Below are 14,677 nucleotides of genomic sequence, written 5' to 3'. Positions count from 1 at the left end.
TTAGAAAACTGCCAATGCAAAACAAATCACACGAAAACGTCACTTTACTTCCCAAAAAAGTAACTTTTAGCGACATTAAAAAAAAAAAAAAAAAGTAATTTTTATAGACCAGCTTGAAACTTTTAATTAAAAGAAAAAAAAAGAAAAAGAAAAAACTCGCTATAAGCCCTTAACATTTATTTCTGCTTATTTTTTTCCAGCTAATTCATCGCCAAGCTTATGTATTTGGGTTCACTAGGTTTCAGGGAATATGTTTTTTGGCGCATCAGTATTTGCTTTGTTTCATGACATTAGCTCTAGCTGTGAAAAATGCAATACAAAGAAAGGTAATGCCAACATATACCACACATTAGTTTTATGATTACAATTCCAGAAAACGTACACTAATATGGTGTGAAAACCCTCGTAATACAGTCAGATCCTCTATACATCGTGGGATTGAATCAAAAAGACCTTATATATATCCTTAAGGAATCGCTTGGCACGATACCTGAACGAGTTTACAAGACCAAATACAGTTAAAGAACCCTCACTAAACAGGGAAACAGCAGCAACTGTTCTACCAAGGCTTGCACGGTCCGAAATGTAGTGACAAGGCATTGTCCTCCTGAAATATGGCGTCCGGATTTTGAAGTAATGGTATGACCTGGACCTCAAAATTTCTTTTATGTAAGGCTCGCTAGTAAGATTGCTCAACACCTACTAGTAAAGATCAACTGCTATACGAAATTGCGACCTAAACTAACATATTTGCAGTTCGGATGCTCTCATTCGTCAAGGTATAAGTACGCTGGAAGGTTGGATCAACACAATTGTATCTAACGCGTATGATCACTGTATACAAAGTTGATGTGGCAATCGCTCGGAAAACGTTCGTCTGCCGCTCAACACGCCAGCGATTGTTCACGCGTACGTTATACAGAGATATGTAATTCACGGTCAATGGAAGCCAACGTAAAGGCCTGATGGTACTCCAACGTCGAGCTAACACTGGACAACACTACTATCTGCTGCTCGATCGTAGTTTTCTTGTCCATTGCTTCTGCGCATGTATCATTGTCGTGGCGGTATGCCCCGTACGAACAACAATTTCTCAGTAAGAGAAGTCACTTCCCGTAGGCGAGCATGCGGTCTCGTTCAAAACTCCAATCTTCTGTTTAAATTGCACCCCTTATTTTACTGACGAGGCAAAGCGCAGCTTGCCCATACCTGTCCTACTTGCTTCTCTTGCTTGTCCCCGCTTCACTCATAACCTGACAAGTAAACCTTACGTTTGGGTGAATCGAGTTGCTGACGGAGACACATATGAGAAAGTAGTACTAAATGTGGTCAGTATTTCAGTGAAGTTATAGGTGCGAAGCTCCAGGGGTTTAGGAGATACAGCTACCAGAACATCACATGGAAGTACAGAATAGTCTTCATACAGTTGGAGGTAAAAGCTCTATAAGACCTCTTGTAGCGACAAAAGATGAATAGCAAATATATGGATACATATTAGGATTAGAGAGAAGTCATATAGTAAGGATATATCTGACGGCGGCCATCTTGAAATCCGCCATTTTGAATTAAGGTTAAGTTTTTAAAATAGGAATAGGGTCATGTGATACATGATTTAAGGCGCAAATTTAATCAGAAGAACAATGGTGACGTTAATTTTGATTTACGGGCAATTGGTAAAAAGTTATAAGGAAATTAAATATTGTTGCAGCATATGTATTAGTCCTTTACCTCACCTTGTAAATTTTTTTGTTAATGATAATAACCAAATAAAAAGCAGGTGGATAAATATTAGGTCTATGGTAAGAGTTGCCTTGATGGCGGCCATGTTCAAATCCGCCATTTTGAATCAGACAAAGTTTTAAATAGCGAACGAGAAATAGATGTGAACAGGATACAAGAAAAACAACGAAATGACGTGCAAGTACAGCATCAAACAACTAACATTGTAACGCCAACATTCTATTTTTGATTAACTTCTAGCCCGAAGTCATCTATTGCATTACTCTATTCCCATTTAATTTTGTGCTGAATAATGATAAAGCAAAAATGGTTATACCGTTGGATTTATGGCAAATTTGCTATTAATAAGATGTCACTGTTATGCGTTTTGTTTAAAACTTTTGTCTGATTCAAAATGGCGGATTTGAACATGGCCGCCATCAAGGCAACTCTTACCATAGACCTAATATTTATCCACCTGCTTTTTATTTAATTATTATCATTAACACAAAATTTACAAGGCGGGGTAAAGGACTAATATATATGCTGCAACAATATTTAATTTCCCTGTAACTTTTTATCAATTGCGCGTAAACCAAAATTAACGTCACCATTATTCTTCTGATTAAATTCGAGTCTTAAATCATGTATCACATGACCCTATTCCTATTTTAAAAACTTAACCTTAATTCAAAATGGCGGATTTCAAGATGGCCGCCGCCAGGTATACCCTTACTATATGACTTCTCCCTAGTCCTAAGACGTACCCATATATTTGTTATTCATCTTTTGTCGTTACAAGAGGTCTTATAGAGCTTTTACCTCCAACTGTATGAAGACTATTCTGTACTTCCATGTGATGTTCTGGTAGCTATATCTCCTAAACCCCTGGAGCTTCGCACCTATAACTTCACTGAAATACTGACCACATTTAGTACTACTTTCTCATATGTGTCTCCGTCAGCAACTCGATTCACCCAAACGTAAGGTTTACTTGTGAGTATGTAAATCGCTATCGGATAGTACTATGCACAAATGTGGGAGCTGCTGAGTCCATGCATTCCGCTCAAATTTGTGATCGTAAGTTATACTCAACCATACATATTCTGGGAGTAAGACCCCACTGTCAATTCCTTCCTGCTGACGGAATTTTTACACAGTAATGTATATTCACTTCCTAGGCGACTTCCTTAAAAGCCTTCGAGAATATTCGTTTTTTCTTGTAACAAGCTTATACAATCTCATATCAAACAGTTTTGTTTGAACTTTCTTATATTTTAAAACGTGGTGGTGAACTATCCTGTTGATTTACAGTATATCTTAGTGAATTCAACAAGAATTGCGATAACTTTTTCTCTCTTCCCTATTTTCACTTCAATAATAAATCTTACTGATATGCCACGCCTTTGGTGAGGGTGTCGTGACTACGCAGACACTGCAGCGGTGGTCTAACAAGTTTAAGGACTGAGACCAAACACTCTAAGACGCACCACGTGCCGGAAGACCAACAGATGTACAAAATGAAGATCTTCAGGCAGCAATTGAGGCGAACAGTGGTCAGGCATGTGAGGAACTGGGACTACAATTCAGTGTTAGTGGAGAAACCATTCGGCAGCACCTCCATCAACTTGGGAAGCACTACAAGTTGGGTCGATAGGTCCCACACCGGACCAGAAGGCAACGCGAGCAGATACCTGTGTTTCCTTGCTGTCTTGTCTGTTTCTGGACATGATGTTGACACGTGATAAAAAGTGGGTCCTGTACGAAACTCCACGGCGCCATCATTGTTTAGCATCCCATGAACCGGTTCTAAAGCAGCCGAAACCAGCACTGCACCAGAAGGTCATCCTGTGGTTTTGGTGGACTACTCACAGCATGGTCCATCGGGAACTGCTGCCAGTTGGTCAGAGCATCAATGCAACTGTGTATTGTCAGTAGTTGAGCCGTGTTCAAGAAAAACTCAAAACTCTGGACCCAGCACTTCTGAATCGCGAAGGGGTCTTGTTACAGGACAACGCTAAGCCTCACGAGGCTAGGATGACCGGGATACTATTCTACACCTTTGATGGGAAACACTATTGCATCTTCCGAAACTGCACCGTCCGATTATCAAATGTAGCATTCCTTGGTTAACCACCTTAGAGGACGCCAGTTCAAATCCCTAGTAGAGGTGCAAAATGCACTTGAAATCGCTACACGGCCCACTACGTGCTACCTGATGGAATCCATGGCCTTCCAGAACGTTGGCAGGTCATCGGTCCTAACGGGGACTATTTTTGATCTTAGGTACCATATCGATGTTCAAAGGTGGTGGATGATAAAGCAACAGAACTTTCTTGGTTACCTTTATATTTAAAGATTTAACTCTTGTAAGATTACGATCTGTACTTCACAGAACAAATGAAGTTGTGATGAACATCGAGGATTCGTGAAGCAAGAATGGCAAATTTGTTTCATACATTCTAGACTACCTTGAAGGAAACCTCGATAGCCTGTTTTATCATATTTTTAAAAATTGTGAACAATATAGTCTACTAAAATGGAACGTTTACTAACGTTCTAAATTTATGCTTTGTAACTGTAAGTTTGATAATACATGAAAGATAATTATGAATTAATGAAATTGGAAAATCGGAAGAAGTAGGAAACCCAACAAATCTTACGGAAACTCTTCCCCACTAACTCTCATTGCCTGGAAATGAAACCAAACTACTATTACCACAGTTCCTCTCGCTTGTAGGTTTTTGGATTCTATACACGGTAGACAAATACACGCTTATTGGCTTGCTCATACATAAATTACTTCGAACTATCTCTCTCCTTAGTTGATCATAATTAATGTAATGATTCGCATCTTATTATCAATCTTACTGAGAAATCATGGAAATGTGCGATACTCAAAATACGAATATTAGAAACTAGTATCTTTCACCAACTACATAAAAGTACATGAAGTCCCTTTTATTCGGATCCTATTAACCTAGACAACTTCCAAATAATTACTGTTAAATAGTAATAAAATAATGACTGGTAGCTAGCTTAGAAAGCTAGAAACGCGCGTCTTGTGTTACTGACAACACATCGCCATAACTAATTCGTTCGATTGAAGCTTTTCAAACTCAGTTTCCTGGCCACTTATGTAAGCTATATTATGCTTATTTTGTACCGTACTTTTCTTTTTTTTCGCACGTTGACCTTTTTTAAAATCCAAACTTGATTCAAGGAGACAGATATAACATTAGTATGGACTGACAAAACCAGAAAAATCTCGTCTGTACTGACAGAACAAACGAACGTATCAACACAATCTGTAAGCAGCTGCTGATTTATCAATATTAGATAAGCACACACTAAAGTTTCATTCTTAGTGGAGCAAGCACATGTACAATCTCCAGTGAGTAATCTGGCACGAAAAGCTGTTTGCTCCAGTCCTATTCATAACTTATGACAGGAAGCTATTCTTATCTCTACTTACCTTATTGGCGTCTTCTGGTTAGTTTAGAAATACATGGACGAAAGTCCCGACGAGATTTTTTTGCAGACGAACAAATATTGTCAATTTTAATCTGTAGCTAAAAAACGAAACTAATAGAAGATTTGTGTTAAATCTTAACCTGATTAACACAAGAATTTTGGCGTATCTTTATACGTAAGATCTAAATATGGGACGATTTATTCATTTCAAAGATATCACTTCCGGTATTTTGTTCTTCAAATTGGTAATCTTTCTACGGAAGTTAAGCTCCTCGGGTCTCCGTTTATTCCTTTTACTGTTAGTGAAAACCCGCCACCACCATGCCATAATAGGCCATTTAAAATTCCCTCAGTTATTAAACGCAATACTGCAAAATCACTTCACAAAATTGATGCAAATTGAGTTTACAGTAAAGTTTCCAGTTCATTAATGTCGTCGCACTTCCACAGGGCTTTATTAATAAGCGGTCTGAGTACGCTCACTTTTTTTAACCTTCCTCTGAAACAAAGGATGTACACAAAAACATTCACTGCAAGACCTGTTGATTACTGAACTACATTTTTAACCCTACCTCTGCTGAATCAGGGCCTCCTCCGTATTCACTGAATCCTTGGTTTGGTCCTCGCTGACCACGGGTATAGGCCTGATGAAAAATGAAATTATCAAAAGAACAAAACAAACGTAGAGTGAAATTACCTCTTCTTTTAAGGGTCTGGCATTTTATTATAAAAATGCAATTTAACTGACGAATCTTCGTTTATATGTTGTAGTTTCTTATTTAATACAGCCAACATTTTGTATCATGGCCAAATAATCACAGTTACCATGCATTTGGAAATAGCACATGATTGGTTGAAACAGACCAACAAAATAAGAAATAATCCGCATTTTCGTCGAGGAACTATTTATCAGGGTAATTAAAATAAATTTATTTTCACTAAATGTATTCAAATTTAAAGGAAGTCAATATTAACTGCTACACACTATGCTATGCGATGACATTGTACTCCTGTATTCATGAATTTAAACGAACTAATCTTAGAGCAAAACTCAGGAAAAAATATCCATATTCTTATCCCGGTTTACCAATTAATACATCATATCAATCTTGAGTAAAATAGGGCCAAATCATGTTTGAAAAAAGTACAAAATCAATCTCGCACAAAATCATGTATACTCCGATTTATACGTAATATCTGGAATCCACAATAATTATATATAAAGTAATGGTAATGACAACTTCTAAACAAAATAAGCTTTTCAATGAAACCACAGAAAGAACCTTGGTCACCTTGATTTTAGGTAATCAAAATGACTAATAAAGGACTATGTGACAAGGATTATTCAAGCTTTATAATGTTGGCATACGTACTAAGTTTACGGTATGTTACATAACCGAAGCAGTTCAAAGACGTCGAAGTTGCTTGCTAACATGAGTATAGATAATGTAGTTTGTGTCCCTGAAATGCTGTGCAATGATGCGTTCCATGTGACGTAATAGACGCAAAAATTAGTCTCAGAACCAGAAAGTTCGGGAATGGCTAGAAGCATAGTCATGGTGCTTCATTCACGTTCAATTTTTACAAGCTTCCAATTTCTTCTTTCTCACAGCCATCTTCAAACGCCTCATCACTTCTAAATAATACTTTGTTGACTGACACGTGGGACGAATTCATATTGACCACCATCCAAAAAACAATGCAATATTGTTATTTCTCGTTATTTTAGACATTACTTTCATTTTAACGTAGTGAATTCAATGGGACAAGTTTTTGTACAATTCACAGCTTTTCTCGCTTTTCTCTATTCATGGAATATAACGATACATTGCTCGATTCTCTCAGATCGTGGGACAATCCTTACAAGGAAAATTCCAGGTAGTTCGCTGCGTGTTTGAAACCAATAGCCAATAAAAGCGAAATTACAAATGACGCAACAATAACAGCGAAATTACAGATGACGCAAGAATAAAACTATCATTTTACTTATTTGAGAGTACGATTTTCAACGAAAACGCTCTGGGTCTAAGATTTAGTATAGTGCACCGAACCGCGCAAAGCATACATTATGCAGGCATAGAACATACAGCGCAAAGCCCAGAGAAAGCGTAATATTGTGATTTTTCTCTTCACCTTGTGCTTCATTACCTATGCGTGAAAGGTTAGGCAAACGTATGTGTTAAATTAATATTCTTGCTCACAATTTTTCAATAATAATAATAATAATAATAATATATATATATATATATATATATATATATATATATATATATATATATATATATATATATGTGTGTGTGTGTGTGTGTGTGTGTGAAGTTCTCTACAAAATTAGTGCATTTTTTTTTCGTTTTCACCGGAAATTTCCGAGTATTCTTCATGCCTACATTTACATTTTAAATAGAGTTTGTTCACGGGAAGAATCTTGTCATTCGCAAAATATCCCCACATTTGGTGTTCATTCATCCGGAAGTTCTTCGGTTGATAGAAATTTCGTTTTAATCACTGAAACGCCTGAATGACTGACGTGCGTTTCTGGGATTATCCCACTTATTGGGATGGCTATACCTTTGTTTCAACTTCCCAACCATACACCCTATCTCGTCACATGTTTTCCAAGAAGCTATCGTCTTCACTTGCATGATTCGAAAGATCTTTAGATTTCTGCATGTGCTTCTTTTTCTCATTTGTTTCGCAATCGTGGAACGAATTTTGCACCAACATTATGCATATTCAGTTTTTTAACCAATATCACATGACAAGACGATTTATTGATTTCTACTTCCTCAGCTATTTCGCGACAACAAACGTCCAGTTTTCTGTACAACATAGCATACTTTCTGTACGTGAATGTTGTTACTTGATTAAGTTTTACGACTTGCCTAGCATTCGATTCAGGGTTAGCTGGTTTAAACCAGCTGGTTTTTCCAAAAACCAATTGGTTTAAACCCAGAAAACTAAAAATGTTCATAAGTGTAAGTGTTTGTAAAATCTTGATGAACACACATTTGTGGGCTATCACGTTTCACTCCCGTATATTATCTGTATTATATTTAGACCTGAATTCCCCATTCATTACTCGAAGAGATTATACTACAAAAGCATCTTTTTTAAATAATGTTTATGAATCTTTCTTCTGTAATTTTCTTATGGTTTATTATTATTATGTAATTGCAACTGCAGAAAAATTCTAAATATTGTTTCGTTTTAATAACGTTTACTATTATTGATAAAATACATCAAAATGCCGTACTTTCTGGGGGGCATACAAACCCCACGAGAGGATTGAAATCAGAAGTTTCTTTGGTATCTATGTATACATGGGTCACAGCCAAAGTGGACTCAAATAATTCGTATCTTTATTCACTTTTCTTACTGATATGCAAATTAAGTAGTCTTATTTCTTTAACTTGGTCTAATAATAGTCGTAGTGAACTAATCTTGGACTGAATTAGTTCTTCTGTACTCTGCAATATTTTGAAATTGTCCATATGTAATTCTAGATAATGGTTTCACTAGTGCAACTGTTTATCGTTTTGTCCTTCTGACATGACTCTTGACAATTATATTAACAAGTATGTAAAGATCAGTACAACGTATTTTTTTATCAGGAGTCGTGAGTCGGCAGACGTATCTTATTTGTGGCCAATTAGTCCCGTTTCGAGTTCAAATGGAGGGCAATTTATCTTGGATGTACGAGGTTTGGATTCCGCTTTAAGCTTATTTGACCCCCTTCCAGCATAACCCGGTTGTTGCATAATAATACCAAGGTTAAACTTTTCTGTCCAAATGTGATATAAATACATATAGCAAATTATTTAAACCAAAAAACCGGGTTGAAACCAAAAAAACAGTTATTTTTCAATAAAAACTGTTTTTTTTTTTCAACCCTGATTCGATTACTGTTTTCCTGTTTTGAAACTACTCATAATAATTAGATTCAGTTCGTACATTCTTCCCGGTACACTTCTTGCAACATTTTCAAAATTTCTGTCAATGTCTTGCTCAATTTGCAAGAAGCTCTGCCGTAAATAACCTGCCCTTCCAAAATATCACAAAATCACAACGAGTACGGAACAGTTCACTTCCAACTCTCGCAGTCTCACAATAAGGGAGGATGTTGCAATTACCGCTAAAATGCTTGGCAAATGTACTACACGGCGGGCTGCAAGTAGAAAGTCAAGGACAGTTTTGTTAACCATTCATGCTCTTTGTAAGCTCAGCTCCTTTCTAGACAGATCTTGTATCTACGTGGAGCGAACACTGTCAAATAGTTAAGATTTTTTATTCCAGTTGACTATTAGCTATGGCTGATTTTTTCCTTATACCACAAAGATATAGTGTAACTATTTATTATAGTAGCAAACAATGACAACATTTTGACACTAATTTACCTTTGTTACTTGAAATAATAAGGGTACACACACAAATGGACAGTGGGCTATTTATGCAACCACTTCTGAAATTTGTTCAAATCTTCCAATTTTGGAAGTATGCATTTACCAGATTAAAAACAAAGTTTTTACTTGAAACTCCTCGAAAAATTCATGGATTTTGAATATTTAGTGCTAAGACATGATATTTAGTTTCATTTAATCTAGCAAGGTACTAGTTTTCTGTATCTGAACTATGAAAACCTTCACCTCGAACTAATACAATTTTAGTTTTTAATAATTAAATTTCGTGAAGTTGTGCCTACTTTAAGTGTAATGTAGTAAAGCCAACTTTATAGTTATGCTAAAAAGAACATCAACCTGGCTCTCAGTATCTATTTTATCTGTGTATACAGGACCACAACAATTTTCTATATTAAGACCTTTTTAGCAAGCTATCTTCTCCGATATGTGATATAGAAAAGGATACTTACTTCTGTCCAATGGCTTTCGAAAATTAAATACATTCGACACTGTGAGGTCAGTAATATTTGGTCATGAAAAATATGCCAGAAGGTTTCTGTATTTCATGTTTAACTAGTTTGATCTTTTTGCGTTGTAACTGACTGTACTTAAAAACTAATTTGAAGTCACCGTATTAGATGCATCGAAACAATTCTCTGAATATACAACCACTAAATTATAAACATCTGGAAGGCTTGTACGACTGCGATCAGGTTATAAACCAATTAATTTTCATCTTTTCGTATTTAAAATTCTCCGTTCTATTATGTTTTTACAAAACTATTTTCGAATAACCTGATAATTACGCACAATTGTGTAATGTAATTCAAAAGCTACACGTAAAAGGTGAGAATTATAATACTATGGCTATACACAAGTTGAAGTTGTCAGATTTTAAGCGCAGAGAATGAAATAAATTATCTTACAGTATTTTTAACATCAATCCCTGTTAGTGCTTAAAGATATAGTTAGTTTGAAATAATTGGTCTGTTCTTTGAAATATATTAGATTTGCTTACTCTCACTACAGTATTTAACATATTTACTGTAGTAGAAAGTTGTGTAGCATGCGTGAATAATTGTTTTTACATCAAGTATTATGTACATCAAAAGTGCGAATTTTTACAATTTTGCTTCTGTCGGTCTTTTACCCCTCCCCCTTGCAAAAAAAATCCTGGAAACGTTTCCGGAAACAATCAATAGATTAATTTTATATTGACACCTTTATATCACATGGTAGGAATATCTTAAGTAAGACTAACATACTATCTTTAATGACTGGGGCTTCTTATTGAAGTCTTACTGATACACCTAACAACTTGGATGACGCAAGAGTGACAGCACTGAACCCATTCATCCTTGTTGAAACTATCAGTGGATTATCACACAATTTTATACATTAAATAGAATAATTACCTGCATTTCCTTCTCCGCTATTAAGTCGTACACAAGTTGTTTGGCATACTGAAAAGAAAAATAAATTCAAATATACCAATGCTTGTAAAGACTACGCTAGAAACATATTTTTAAGTTCAATTTTTTCTAAAGGATGTCCTGGTAAAATCGGTGTCATTTTATTTTATTTTTTCAAATAACTGAAATAAAATTTAGTTACTAAATGCGAAACACTGATTTCTGACCTGACCATCATATAATTATTGCTGCATCACTGCTTTTAACTGAATATAGCTGACAAGTCTTGTTTGCAAGGGACTGAAATAAGCTTTCCCATGATATATCACCACCACATTCGGAAGAATGTCTGTTGATCATAGTTTTACCTCTGACCTTGATTTTTTTTTTTTTTTTTTTTAATGATTCCTGGGAAATTAGAAGTTTTCAACACAACATTACCGTAATGTGACAAAAGCTGCCATGGCAATAGAAAACAATATAAAATCAATTTACTAAATGGTTTCCTACCAAGACAGTTTCTATATATTAATATTGGTCTGCAACACCGCATCACTAAAAAATTATTTTCGTGCTTTTATATCAAGAATCTTAAGTCTCAGCCAATTTACACTTACCTCTACTTTCTGTGGGTCCCCACTGATTCTCAGTGGCTTTTCCTGTTCTTGTTGTGGACCATCCTGAATGACAACCATCTTTGCTCCAGATTTCTCCTGAAGTGTTTTGATGGTTTCCCCTCCCTTTCCAATAATGAGTCCTACTTTTGGACCAGGAACCATAATTTCGACCTGTAACATGTTAATTAGAAGTTTAAGTTACGAATAATGTACACCATTAAATTGCAGTGTTTTAGTTTCTGTTGTTCTAGTACAGTGATTCTCAACCTAATTCCTACCACGACTCCCACTTTATCACATCCTCTTGTCAGCGACTAGTTCGTAATAAGCTTATGTGGGATTTCTAATATACCTATTGCGAAGATCACGATATCCATCTATTTCTATAATAGTATAATCAATTTCTTGTATATAGCAGACACAGTAACTTCCTTAAAAGTGAATGGATTTAAACTAAATTTGATTAGTTCATTCATATTACAAATATCGAATCCGATCCGTTATACTGTTTCAAAATGGAGGCAGTTTGGAAATTTTAAAACTTCTTAACTCCCTTATTTTGGGTCATATGGTAAAAAATTAAAGTGATTTCTAATTTTGGTTAAGAAAAACAGACAGTTGTTAAAGTTATTGAGTATTTTAAATGACTTGATATTGTGCGTCACGAAGATTGAACCGGACATTGGTGCACTAGCAAAATCACAGGTATCTCATTAGCTTTCAATTTTAATTGTATTTCAATATGTAGCTTTTGTTGCACTTGTATTTTTCTGGTATTTCAATATGCATTCTCATTAGCTTCATATTGTATCTCTTTCTTTTAAATTTACTTTTAAGTAACTCTGCACCTGTTGAGAATGTTTAGTAGACCTATTTTTGTTGTTTACAGTATGCATAAAAATAAAAGTTTGCCTATCAGAACAATTAAAATATTTAAAAATATTTTCAGGTATTAGATTCTAATTATATTTATCTCTTCCGCTTACTTTGGCGACCCTCATGAAACCCTCTCGGACCCCCAGGTTGAGAAACCCTTTTCTAGTATATGCATCGTGTACGCACAAACTACTTCGTCCTATTACTTAAAGCCATGAATTAAAACTGTACATCATGCATTGATAAATAATTTACGAAAAGCCCTGAATTAAAAGTACAATTTACTTGTGTCTTTATACTTTGCCTCCTTACTACTTGCATCTTATACTCGCAATTATATATGTGTATATAGGAAAACTTCATTACAGTAATTAACCTTTTGATTATCGTTCAATAAACAAGTTACGTTGTACAAAACATTAATGTAAGTCTCGTAAGTTGTGGTATTTCTATGGAACTCGATCTATAACATGTGCAATTATCACACATAAGGAAAATATTACGATATGAAGTGAATTTATCGCTGTTAAAAATATAAATTCCATTGTCTAGAAATGCAAGGAGTGACAAAGCGAATTAAACTGTGAATAAAGGCCGGGTCGCCCTGTCGCTTGACCTGTCTACGCTACCAGTAAGCGGAAAACTGGATTAGGTCCAGTCCAATATTTTTTAACTCCTTGCATTTAATGGAATTTGCACCCATGTACGGCTGATTTATACATTTCTCACGCTTCACCGAGTATCATATATCCCCTCTTATTTTCACAAACTTGCTGTCACTTAAGTACAATATAAGTTTCACTTTCCCGTGATCCAAAATTTGTTTGCATCTAATCTTTTTCCCCATTTAACATGTTACATTTATCACCTGTTAGAAACATTTACTTCACATCTAATTCCATTTCTCTCCTATTCAGTTTATTTTCTTTTCTGCACCTTCTATTTAATACTATGCTACAGATTTGTGATTCATTGCCAAAATTTTAACAAGTTATTAATATTGCACTTTGGTTAATTTCATTTAATCCAAGTTATAGATACATCCACAGCTAGTGAGAACAGTTTAAAAAGTAACAATAAGACGAATTCACCCCTAAGTGTTGCGTCTGTTGTTTGTACTCACTCGCAATATATATGTGAAATGGCTATTAATAGGACGCCTTAAAGCAGAACGCGCAGTTGATTTTTCCACTGATCAATGGATCTACGTGGTAAATTCTAATCCACTATTTCTTCGTGTGTTAAACTTACGTTATGCTTTCAATTTCTTTTTCCGTTTGTTTTTGCCATCACAAATTTCTTTTAAAAATCAAGATTATATGAAACTACTACTAAAAGCGGATCCAAACCATACGAACTCCTACGGGAAGACCTATCTCCCTTATCACAAAGGAGCTCTTTTTACTCCCCGTCCTTTTGTCTTCGGAAGATTACTTTTCGAAAGTACACAAATTTCTTTGTATTCTAGTTTCAAAAGTGCACTGAGATTCTGTTAGTTGAAGATATACTTACTTGAGCGTGGTTACCCATTCCCATATCGGGCATCCCTGGGCCTTCAGTTCTACTTCTCTGATGTACAATATTCATTATAAGTTCTCTTGCACGACTGGAAGAGAAACAGTAATGTGAATCCCGATGTACAGTAAAATAAGAAATTTCAAATAATATAATCCAGAAAGTCAAACTAAATGGTAACACACAAAAATAATATAGTAGTTCCATTCTGCATCGGCATTATAACATAACTGATTTGGCATTACATTTCTAGTTAAGGAAAACACTTTTCTACTCAACATTACACATATAAGAGAAAAATATTCTCAAACCTTTAAGATTATAACTTAATTTTGCCGAATTTAAACAGCGTAAAAGAGCAATCTCATCAATAGGCTTAAAAATTTACCCACTTCACTCCACCAATATCAGATTAATCATTAAACATTACGTTTCTGATGGTAGTTGTCAAAACTTAGATAATGAAATATTATAAGATAAAATATTTGGTAAGGACAGGATGTAAAGTAAATATTTCAATTAAGAAATTACTTAAACTTATTAATATAGTTTCCTTTTGTTTATGCGTAAATACACTTGGCAACTAATACTAAGCTTCTGTATGTTCGAACGCTGCCGACTTAAGTACGAATCAAGTTCAAATGAAAATAATGAAAATACAGGCTGA

At 35.2% G+C, this 14,677-nt stretch overlaps 1 protein-coding gene across 11 annotated transcripts in view; it reads right to left on the bottom strand.

Moving 5' to 3' along the window:
* Positions 1-14,677, bottom strand: part of Psi (P-element somatic inhibitor) — a 146,531-nt gene that overhangs the window by 87,043 nt on the left and 44,811 nt on the right. For 9 of the 11 annotated variants that reach the window (XR_014128785.1, XM_081743371.1, XM_081743417.1 and 6 more), the window contains 4 exons: positions 14,008-14,101; positions 11,620-11,790; positions 11,006-11,053; positions 5,766-5,837 (listed from right to left, as the gene is read on the bottom strand). Coding sequence is in view for 10 of the 11 variants with exons in the window: in XM_081743371.1 (XP_081599497.1) it covers positions 5,766-5,837; positions 11,006-11,053; positions 11,620-11,790; positions 14,008-14,101 (385 nt within the window). In the remaining variant the exon portion in view is untranslated. The remainder of the gene's footprint in view (positions 1-5,765; positions 5,838-11,005; positions 11,054-11,619; positions 11,791-14,007; positions 14,102-14,677) is intronic. The other 2 variants (XM_081743409.1, XM_081743420.1) reach the window with 1 other exon arrangement.

This window comes from Thermobia domestica, chromosome 2, assembly GCF_964235325.1.
Source record: "Thermobia domestica chromosome 2, izTheDome1.hap1.1, whole genome shotgun sequence".
In the NCBI taxonomy this organism is placed as follows: domain Eukaryota; kingdom Metazoa; phylum Arthropoda; class Insecta; order Zygentoma; family Lepismatidae; genus Thermobia; species Thermobia domestica.
The sequence above is the reverse complement of the archived record's forward strand: the minus strand, read 5'-3'. Positions and strand labels throughout refer to the sequence as shown.